Source organism: Haliotis asinina, chromosome 4 (assembly GCF_037392515.1).
Source record: "Haliotis asinina isolate JCU_RB_2024 chromosome 4, JCU_Hal_asi_v2, whole genome shotgun sequence".
Taxonomy (NCBI): Eukaryota; Metazoa; Mollusca; class Gastropoda; order Lepetellida; family Haliotidae; genus Haliotis; species Haliotis asinina.
In genome coordinates, this window is record NC_090283.1 from 41,215,545 (window position 1) to 41,227,631 (window position 12,087).

General features: G+C 42.4%; 1 protein-coding gene across 1 annotated transcript; it reads left to right on the forward strand.

The window, feature by feature from the left end:
* The first annotated feature begins 5,290 nt into the window (after positions 1–5,290).
* On the forward strand, positions 5,291–7,186 carry LOC137281544 (transcription intermediary factor 1-beta-like). The gene is made up of 2 exons (XM_067812843.1): positions 5,291–5,332; positions 6,158–7,186. The coding sequence occupies exons 1-2, from the start codon at positions 5,291–5,293 to the stop codon at positions 7,184–7,186; spliced, it is 1,071 nt and encodes a 356-aa protein (XP_067668944.1).
* Positions 7,187–12,087: the final 4,901 nt, after the last annotated feature.

The window sequence follows — 12,087 nt, forward strand, 5'->3', positions numbered from 1 at the left end:
CGAGCAGATGAGCTGTTAAGTCAAGAGATTGCTGATCCAGCTCCTCCGAGTAATGTCATGTTTCGGGATGATGGCCTAACTGACCTTATTGAAGAAATCGACAAATTCGGAAAAATATTCAATGAAAAGGATGTTGATGCAGCAGTAAAGGAGAAAACATTTCCAAAAGAGCATGAACTGTCCGAGAATGATATCATTTTGGAGCAGCGGCGATCGTCTCTCCAGTCCATGCCTCCAGTGCGTAGAGCATCAATGCCTCCAGATAATGCCGGAAGGGACTACAGTTCCATGCCTCCTAATGCACTGTCAAACCGAAATGTCCAGCCTGTTTCAGCTGCCCCTAGGCGAGGTAGCAGAGATGTTGGCTGTAATGGCTATCCAGTGGGAAATAGTTCTGAAGGATTTCCTCCCCCTGATCTGTACAGTAGAGACCGTCTATCAGGTCCAGACAGACGAAGCCAGGAAGTGTACCCATACCAACGAAATGATTCCACTCAAAGTCCAGATGACAGACGTCAAAGATCGAATGCATATGACCCACGGACTGGAGACACCAGCCCCATTTACCAGACTCCAGCTGACAGAAAGTATGACCCTGTAGAAAACCGGTATGACCCAAGAACCAGACACGGCGACCCCATGTACGAGAATCAGGATGACAGAAGATATGATACCAGAGGACAACCTCATGATGCACAAAGCAGACGGATTCCGGATGACGGAGGACACGACGCAAGGAGAAACTCACATGACCCACAAAGCAGACAAGCAGACCCCCTGTACCGAACTCCAGATGACGGAAGACACGACGCAAGGAGAAACTCACATGACCCACAAAGCAGACAAGCAGACCCCCTGTACCGAACTCCAGATGACGGAAGACACGACGCAAGGAGAAACTCACATGACCCACAAAGCAGACAAGCAGATCCCCTGCACCGAACTCCGGATGACGGAGGACACGACGCAAGGAGAAACTCACATGACCCACAAAGCAGACAAGCAGACCCCCTGTACCGAACTCCGGATGACGGAAGACACGACGCAAGGGGAAACTCACATGACTCACAAACCAGAGATACACCTAATGCTAGTACAGTAACCTATCCACAAGGGAACACGCCTCAAAGTGGATATACAAATAAAGGAAATGAACCAGTTGGCAAGCCACTAAGCAGGGATGAAATCATACCAGATCAAGCCCCGCAACAACGATCCACACCAAATCAATATGGTGCAACTCCACGACAGGATCTGCCAGCAGACCATCTGGCACCCAATGAAGCTGACACGTTTCCTGGATCGTCCGCACTTGCCGTTTATGTTCACGCCCACCAGCAGAAACTGAGGGAGAACGATGATGGACCTGCCACCAAAGATGCTATGATATTCAGCATTACCCCAGAGCCAGGTAAAATATGGAACGGATTATTTTCAGCATGTTTATGGGCATCATCTCTCCTTTATTTGTTTTGAAATATGCAGGATCTGGGTAACTGTTGGTTGACAATGTGTCTTAGCAGTATGTAACATTTACTGGTCACTTTTAGTCCTAAAATGCATGTTATGTTTTTATTTGTTTTGTTTTATCTGATATGCTGTACCATTATAGATATCATTATGTAGAGGGTTGTGACTCTGATGGGTAAACTCTAACTGAATAATGCCTGTCGTAGTATCTCAATTACATCCATGTTTTTCAATTTCAGATTCTGATCGTGATGCTATACTCTCAGTTTCTCCAGGGCTGTTCCGACATGAACACTTAATCAAGTGTAAGTCCCGTTGATCTTGCTTTGTGATGGCAATTTGTGAAATCATTATGCGGGTATGAACTACACTGGCGAAATGATTAACTGAACATGATAAGCTTATTTGAATCATGCTTGTCCCTCCTCGGGAGGTTACAGGTTAGAATGTGTGACCAGAACCCTTCTGGTATTAAGAGGAATGTTCTGTCTTGTTGCTGTATTTGTATGAGTATGACGTGTATTCCTTGGCCTTGAGTTGGGAACTTCCCGCTCATTCCAGGCATAAGCCGAATAATATTCAGGCAGCTCCTGCCTTGGAATATTGGTCACTGTACGTGAAATAAATATAGTAACGTCTCTGCCCACACATTTCATACTCTTCCAAAAAAGCAAGGGAACTGTACTTTCAATGTACGATTGTCGAAATTAGGAGATATAAGGGATTGATGCAATAATAATGGATGTTTTGAGAATGCATCACCACATGGATTTCATTCAAAGCAAAGCTGTTCCTTCAGTTATCCCCCTTGTTAGGTGACTGGAGTATGACATGAAAAGTTTTACTGTCAGTAGTGTGTGATTTGACCCTGAAAACACTGACCATGCACAGATGCGAGAAAATTATCGAAAAAATGGTCTACAGTGATTTATCGACCAGCCTGAAAAAACGTCAAGATGCCCGTGGAGGAGGCTCCCGCGTTGTGCACGTGCTTCCCATGCATTGTGTTTGCGTGTGGTGATAACGGGAAATGATGATGCACACAAAAGATGAATGTCATTGTAACGTTCTTCAATGGGTTTTCTTTCTACCAGACTTCAAAGTTCAGGTTCCTACTTTTTTTAATTGTATATAAATACATGCTCAAATATGTATTACCTAAAAACAAGAGTGTTTACTCAGTAGCTTAATGTGACATGTTCATAGCAATGCCTCAAGACCGTGCACCAACCCATTGCTGGTGAGTTTGATTCTCTGGTTAACTGTGATTCGATCCTTTTATCATATTGGGCAAATGGAAAAGTCCTTGTGCCTTATCAAACTGACACATCGTCACATGAAGAAATGAAAATCAGTTTGAATTAGAATGAATTTGCATATCGTGATCCTAAGTTGTAACTGTACGTTTTCAGGCGTGTACATGGAGTTTGACAAGGGGACCGTATACGAGGATAATCACGTCACACAAGATGGAAAACTGGTGAATGATCCTCCGTACATGCCATCACCAAGCACCAGCTGGAGATTCAAGAACTACAAAGGAGCTTTGTCTACTCGTCCTCTGGACGGCACAGGGATGTCCTACCTGGAGTTCTGGACTGACATCGAAATCAAGCAGGTCCACGAAGGAAGAAGCCTTATCTTTGAAGCAGCTGTTGCAGATAGAGACGTCATAGATCTACACCACAAGGCCGAGGACCAGATCCATGCTTGGGGAGTCTCACTGTCTAAATGTCCAGAACATGACGGCCTGTGCCGCAGAACCTGGGGAGCAGGACAGGAGCTCACACACTACCCACACACCCTGCCAAACCAGCCCGACTCCAAGGCTCGACTCCGGTTCGGGTTCCTCATCATGCAAAAGCAGAAGAGGCTTCTGGTGATCGACTGTATGGAGGAGAAGGTTCTTCTCACTGCTGAGAACATCAAGATCTCTCGCCCACTCTGGCCTGTGTTTGGCGTCTACAACACTGACCTGTCGCATGTGGAGACATCATTTGTGAGCGGCACAAATTTGAAGATGGACAGGAATATCGCCTGGCTCATTCTGCAGAATATGTAGATAGTGGGACTGTGTGTTGATTTTGCATTTTTAGACATATTTCTGTAACATTTGCTATACCATAGGGTTTGTTGGTTGCAATTGGGCTATTTACAGCTTAAGTCATGTTTCTGGTCTAGTATGTATGTAACATAGATATGAGGTAGTAATGCTGCATCATATTCTGCAATCGTGATTTTATTATAACTTCGATATAAGTATTGATTTGAATAGCGATATATTTCTACTGTGCCTCTAGATATCGTCACAGGGCTGGTTGATAAACTGAAGTGAGTCTTTTTCGTTGTTATTTCGATGTATTGCATAAGCCACGACAAATCAAGTTGAATTTAAGATGTGATACAACACAGAACCATCTTGTGTTGTAAATCACATCTTGATACGGGAAATATATTCTCTCATTGAGGAGGCGTTTGCAGATTGGAGAGCTATAATACAACTTCATGGATCAATGATAGCAGCGTGTAAACAAATACAAAAAATGGAAAAATGTTAAGCCTAAATACAATTTCAATAGTTGTATCATGTTTCGAAGACGTTGTAATTCAATAAAACACATGACTTGTTTCTGGCGCACTCCTTTTGAGAACTGTTGGTTGTGACGATATTTATAGCCTGGCCACGCCGATGGATCAGTTCCAGCCATGAACTTCTGTGATATTGTTAGTGCTTTACGGTGAATAAAGGGAAAAAGAGGCTACCCTGGTGTTATGTTATAGTATGCTGCATGCAATGGAAGACACACGTCCATGGGATTCTAGGTAAGCATACGTTACCTAGCAACCACGGGCTGTCCTGGAAGGCGCCCAGAAGGAATGGTGGTGAGATAGGTCATGCTCAGATCCCAGGAAACCAAAGTGGAACTGATCTTGTCATACTAATACATCTATTCAAATGGGTGGGATGGGGTAGGGTGGGTGATGTCTTCAGAAAAAGTCTTCAAGTTGGAGCCACCAATACACAGTTAGCCCAGTGGTGTGCATGCACACAGTTCACTGCCAATCGTTCATCCCGTGAGTGAGTGAGTGAGTGAGTGAGTGAGTGAGTGAGTGAGTGAGTGAGTGAGTGAGTGAGTGAGTGAGTGAGTGAGTGAGTGAGTGAGTGAGTGAGTGAGTGAGTGAGTGAGTTTAGTTTTACGTCGCACTCAGCATCATTCCAGCTATATGGTCTGCGGTGTGTAAATAATCGTGTCTGTACCGGCCATTCCAGTGAACAACTCTCTGAACATCGATCTACGCAATGGGGATGCGGTGACATCCCTGCAAACAATACGTGGTACGATAAAATTTCCTGAAGCATTCATTTTACGATATCTATGCACCTGGACACTTAGCTGAAGGTATGTATAGTTTCCACGAGGACCCAATAAAAGATTCGTCCAATTATCGGTTGCAATATAACGGTATCACTGATCGACACATCGACAGCATCAATTCACGCTGACGTTGGACAATGCAAATCATTGATCTGTCATTGCACGTGTTGTCAAGCTATTGTGACAATAACCATAAATTTTACTTATGCCAATATTCAAAACGCTGACATTTACCTCACTCCCATTGGACCACACAGGTAAATCGGGATCAAGTGTATCGGAATTTACGGCAGAGCATAAAACAAGTCATAATGCAAGCTGGTTCTGGCCAGAGATGGCGTGACTGTCTTCAGACTCTGATCGGTCAACTGATGAGAGGGAGCGTTGCCAAGAAAGAGATATCAACGATTGTTCGAGTTTTTGAAGAGCTGGTAGCCAGTTACATGTATAGGACACTAAATTTTATTCCCTCCATTCATTCTGAGGTAAGCTGCTTTTAGTCCCACTCCTACAAGAAAACTATTGCAATTGCATAATGTTGCAAGGATCGATCAATTGTTCAGTTGTTGAATATGGGAAACTATTGATTGTCTGCATTCATGTAGTTATTCGTGGATATATTACCTGGTATTTTCATGCAAAATAAGAAACATTCATTCTGTGTGGTGGGTTATCGTGATGATACATTGGTAGATAATGTATTTTTCAAAAGAACGCAATGAATTCGTTCTTTGCAAATGATACGCTGGGAACAGTTAGCGGTTTTCATGAGAAGCTGTGTAGTGTTACATAGAAATAACCAAGTAGATAGGGAATTTTCGCTGTATTTACATGGATGTAATATATAGTGATGACAATTGACTCTTCAGAGTACAGTAAATCTCAAACAAACTCAGCGAGTGCGGTGAACCGCAACTACACGGACATAATAACTAGGGTCCAGCGTGACGTCACTACACCCTCGCAGGCGATTTGTGCCTAGTCGTCTTCAAGAACAAAAAAAACCACGTATGGCGTGTGTAATAAATCATCTTTAAATATGGAACGAATCATGGTGTTGCACAGTATACATACCTATCTGTAACCTAACATACACTATGTGTATATAACCATTTGACCTAGCGGTTAAAGCTTTCGCTCACCACACAAATGCGCGGTCTCGATTTCCAACATGAATCGGATGTGTTCAGCCCATTTGTGGTGTCCCCTCTATAAGAAATTAAGCAAAGGCTCCTCAGTTCATACTGTTAACATGTGACATACTCTCCCAGTACGTGGGAATTTTAAACATGCACCTTCTGTCATTACAGCTTCACAGAATGAACCACGACGACCTGCTCGGCTGTTCCATTTGCCAAAAAAAGTACGCCGTGAAACGTCGTGACCCCCGTCTACTGCGCTGCCTGCACGCCATCTGTGAACCCTGTTTAGAACAACACGGAGACCTCCGCGACACCGCCTGCAAGACCTGTTCCACTGAACAGATCGGCCGGGAGGGAGTTCCAGTGGATTACGTCCACCGCAATGAGCTCATCCTCCACACTGCGAAGCACGCTCCCGAGAAGCTGCAATGCACCAACAAGCTGGATGGCAACAGAGGAAAGGTCTACTGTTTTGAATGCAACCACTTCCTTTGTGACCAGTGTGAAAGTTACCACTCCCAGTTGGAGTCAACCAAGAACCATGTTTCCGTGACCCTAGCAGACCTCACCTCTCACCCACTTGCAGAATGGGAGACAAAACAGAAATGTTCTTCACACCCTGATTACCCTGTTGTATTCTACTGCCGCCAGACATCATGCCGGAAGCTCATCTGCCTGTACTGCTACACGAAGGAACATACCGGACATGACACTGAGGACCTTGACGATGCATACGACGAAGAGAAAGAGCGTCTGAAGAGCACCTCCAACCGCCTTGATTCCAAGATCACATCTGTTAAAGTAGTGGAACCGACTTCAAGGAAAGCCATTGCGCAGAGGCAAAGGATCCGTGAGACCTTCGAGAAACTCCGAACAGCTGTCAGTGATCGTCAACGACATCAACAGCAACTTCTGAACTACCACTACGGCGCATTCCGTCAGACATCTAACGAGGACGTGATGCTTCTGAGAGAACAGATAACACGGATCATGGAATACTACTATGAGGCCATGTCCTTTTACCATGACCCAGAGTATGAGGTCTTGGAGGCTGTAACTCCAATGGAGACAGAACCGACTGAAACTAAGTCTCCAGACTCTGACTTGGTGTTTGTGCAGGTAGGGCTGTCAAACCTTCTGCAAGATATCGGAACATTTGGAAAGGTGAATAAACTTCCTCAGGAATCGAACTGTTAAGGTGGACATAAAATAACCCTACTTCTCAGTTTAAAGAATCACCTGTTACTTGATCAATATCATCTCTCCTCTTGATCAGGTGCAGTTATTTAGCCGGTTTGCGGATTGGGACATTCCTGAGCTTGAACTGTTCAAGGTTTAGTTCTTATGGCAAAGGAGAATGTTCATGTTGATAAGAATATTTTCATATTACGAGATTGTGTACATACAGTAGTAAAGTAGTTGTCTGCTTCAAGCAGTTGCATTTTTGTTGCGGTGAATGGCGCAGTGCTCAGGTGCAGGTCACAAGCAGTTGAAGATAAGCATTGGGTGTGGATAGTCCTTGGATGAGTCACGGTGTTTGACAGCTTCAGTCCTGAAAGAGTCTGTAACTTCAGTCCCGTCTCACATCGGAGCACCATCAATGTGGTCTCACCTTAGCCAGATGAGTTCAAGAATGCCCCAGTCCACCAAGAAGTAAATTGGGGACATGGTTTCATACGATGGTTGTCTGAATTTAAAACTTGAGCATCTAACGGACGACCGGTTGAATTCTCCACAGGGAGTGGCCTGTGCTCGTTGACCAGAGAATAATGCGTAAGCTCTTTGAGTTTGCAATGCACATGGATACATGAGCAACACATACCACAAACCAAAAATATGGGAACACCCTAAATGTGACAGGCATATGTAAAACTTAATTGTGGTGAGGTAATGTATACTATAAGAGAAATGCAACTATTTTGTGCTTAATGGGCAATTTAAATGACATGTCAGAACACACCGTGATGCAACTAATTCAATATTCGTTGGGCTTGTGTGAAATGAAACACCAAAACTACGCTGGTGTGTTTCAACACCCATGGTTTTCGCTATTAGTATTACATGCAGACGTCTACGCATTCAGCAAAATGATCTGGTAATATATAGGTGGTGTTGACGTTGTCATACCAATAGACTTTTGTCTCAGATTCGACCCGTGAAGGTCCCGGAGGCGCCATAAAAGGGGACTATGCTTGTCGTAAGAGGTGACTAACGGGATCGGGTGGTCAGGCTTGCTGACTTGGTTGACACGTCATCTGTTCTAATTGTGCAGATTAATGTTTATGTCGTTGGTCAGTGGATTGTCTGCTCCAGGCTCGATTATTTACAGACCGCCGCCATAAGACAGGAATGTTGCCGAGTGCGGCGTAAAACTACACTCACTTATCTGAGATTCATTTCTGAATTATATTCATTATATTCTCATTCCATTCACAATTACATAAATATGACAGGGGCATTAGATAAATGTCGAGAGTTTAAGCAGTCCACGTGGACTGGCTTATCTTTGGAATTATTGAGTGCGTGTCATCTCAGCCGACGGATAAAGGCTTCCTCGATGCGTACGAGTGACTGAGTATTCCTTTACGCTGACAATACAATATTGCAATATCCCTGCCGGTGTCACCAGAAATGGGGTTAACACATTGCGCCCACGTGGGAAATATAACCCGGGTCTTCAGCGTCGAAGCATACGATGGGGATGGCACTTTTCTCGGTCCGAATTTCGGTTGTTCGATTCATGGCTCCGTCATTCCAAAGGCATTAAAAGATGGTACTTGTTACTTCCGTGTCTGGTCCTCAGCATTAACAGGGAAAAACAAACACCAGTCAGCAGCGCGTCAGTATGCCGTGAGTGAGGAATCCATAGTAAGCAGTGGAATCATACCTCAGCTGTCTAGATAATACACCAGCATCAGTTCTCAATTGCTGCACGTGTGCATGCACTTGGTTATGTAGGCCCTAGTTTATGTCACCTCGTAAGCAACTCGTGAAGGTCCGGGGTAGAATAGGCCTTCAGCAACCCATGCTTGCCATAAAACGGCGACTACGCTTGTCGTAAGAGGCGACTAACGGGATCGGGTGGTCAGGCTCGCTTACTTGGTTGACACGTCATCGGTTCCCAATTGCGCAGATCGATGCTCACGCTGTTGATCACTGGATTGTCTGGTACAGACTCGATTATTTTCAAACCGTCGCAACATAACCTGAATATTGCTGAGTGCGGCGTAAAACTCAACTCACTCATTCACCTCATAAGTACCCAACGTACGCTCCATTTGCCGGTGTATGGAAAAAGAAAACAAGAAACGAGCAACAAAGTCAGGTTATCATTTTGTGCTCATGATGAGAAGGGACCCATGCATGCAGTATGACATCATTAATTAACATGGCTCACTCAGCCTTTTGAAATAGAACTACACGAGGGTGTGTGGTCTGTGATGGGTCTATCCTCCCAACAAGCCTCATACACAGACAGCAAAGTTGCTACGGTTCAACACAGATTTGAAATCACAGGTTCCCACTTCAACCATTTTATTGGGTGAGAATTATAAAAAAAACCATGTTATGCCAAAAATCAACAATAACAAATTATAACCATCTGTATCATACGAGGACAACACGTAAAATATATTATTAGCAGTATATTAGTAGATATATATAAGTAACATCTCTGAATAAATAGGTCTTCGTGATAAACAAGAAACAATGGCACATTTGATATTTAAAGGCAAATAGCAATCAATTTCCCCAATACGATAACGACATGAAGTTAATATATATGAGTATTGCGCATCAACGTCTTAGGACATTGTCTAAAAGAGTAAGTGAGTGAGTTTTGGATGAAAATTAAATCAGTATCATTATTTTTGTACCATTGCTTAAGGAATTTCCCTATGTGACAGCTGTAATGAATGTAATCCACAAAAGCACTCATGATGTCAGTCACCGGGATACCGCTGAAGGTCCTATCAAGCAACAACCTTTAAGGGGGAGCTGATAGTGTAATTGAGTATACTCTCTATTAACATATTATGCATAGAAAAGATATATTTATACATAAACATGTACACGTACTGGAAAGAAATGTATATGTAATGAAAAACAGTAAAATAAATATCAGTTACCACCACCATCACCCTCGACACCCCCACACCCCCATAACATGAGTGGGTCAAGAATGTTGTATTTCTGTGACTAATGTTATTTCCCTTACATGTATCGAAAGAGTCCGGATTACGCTGGGCCAAGTCTCTTATGTTTGGACGGTGACGCCCGCATTAAACGCCGGGAACCAGTTTAGTATAAATACGGGTCGTCTGCTTGCTTGTTGCGGGGACTTACCTTTAGAATACTAGCAGCTATGTATGCACCTTATATTCATCGACGGTTTGGTTTACGGATGCAGACTTCCGTTTTCTGAAAGAAACTATCCAAGTAACTTATACAACTATTACTTTTTTTGTGTGTGTGTGACTTAACTAAGCCCTCTAAGGTTTGATTATGTGAAGATGATATTGGAAGACGCACACAAATTTATACAAGGCCCCATGTACGTCCCTGCATATATACTCAAATGCAAATGGTGGTTCATGGTTTGTTGCATATTTACTTTATATATATTATTGTGAAATGTTCTTGAACATTTGCTTGGATCATAGGGTTTCAAACGTCACGGGCGAAAGTGCAAAAACAGGGTCTATAATTATACTGCATAAAAGGCTGATTGCAACACACTGACTCACACTGCCACTAAATACTCGGATAATGGCTTGTGTTAAGATAACGTTGCCACTGATAAGTTAGTGACGTGTTTGACAGTTGCTTATGTCATTATCAACACAACATCGGGTGTTCATATCAATGAAAATCTTGCTAAAACACTACTGCACCAATTAAATGTACCACCTATGCCATTACGCAGACAGACCCATCGCTTAATGTTCTCTATCCAAGGCCAGCATGGATATATTCATATTCAACATAACACAATAGGTCCTCTGAAATCTGACAGTTCCAGTATCATATATTTCCACTAATATTGCAGTTTTAGTACTGTTAATAGTTTGTTAAATATCCAATTAGAAAACGTCATGTCAAATGGCAAAATATCATAGCTATTTGTTATTACACAATATTCAAAGTTAACTGTTAATTATCACACAACATCAAAGTTAACCTGTCATGACAGAAAAAAGACAATACAATATATGTGCATGCTATTATGATGCTAGGAGTGTGTCAACTAAGAACATTAAGCAAGTGTGATATTGATCTTATTACAAACACCCTACTTCTACCAAATGCCATAACAACAATACACCTATGATCTCATGTCAGTCACGAGAATTTGTTTGTCTTAAATATTACACTGCAGTATCTTCAATGGGCGAGGAATAAGAAATGTTATTAAGATGTGTCCACTTTGTTGTGTTCTTTTCTTTCAAACTGAATCACACTGTGCTTTTGATAGCTTCTATCAAAGTATAAAATGGAAAAAAAAACATCCATATTTAGTGAGAGCTCACTGTAATTGAATTTGTGTATGCAGTTTTCACAAAATAGATCTGTAAAAATTAAATAATATAACCTTTTCATTCTACAGCTTAGCTTTTTGTGAGTTCAGAGCACCTGATACTGCAGGGGTCATCAAGTTTGAACATAAACATACTTAAAAACAATGCCTAAAAATGTGGGAAGGGGAAAGGGGTTGGGGGAGTGACATTGTACATACATTTTAGAAGGGTTGGGGTGTGGGTGTCATTCACACTGTACATGCTTCTCCATAAAACTCATCATGATGGGTATATACACATAGTTATTTTAAAATCGCATAAACGTAAATATTAAGTGTTTTTGGCTGGCGTTTGTTTTTTGTGAGTATATTTCAACTTTTCAATCGCATAATTTATGCAAACACATCTTATCTTTAGCACTGGAGTTATTTGGATACATTTTTCAGCTTATGAAAACATAAGATATTGAAGGCTGTGACAATGCATGAATAAGCAGTGTTGTTTATTTCTACAGAGACAGCTTTCTGACTTTTGTCGAATGAGAAAGCATTGCCAAAAGATGTCTTCACATGTGCATTGACA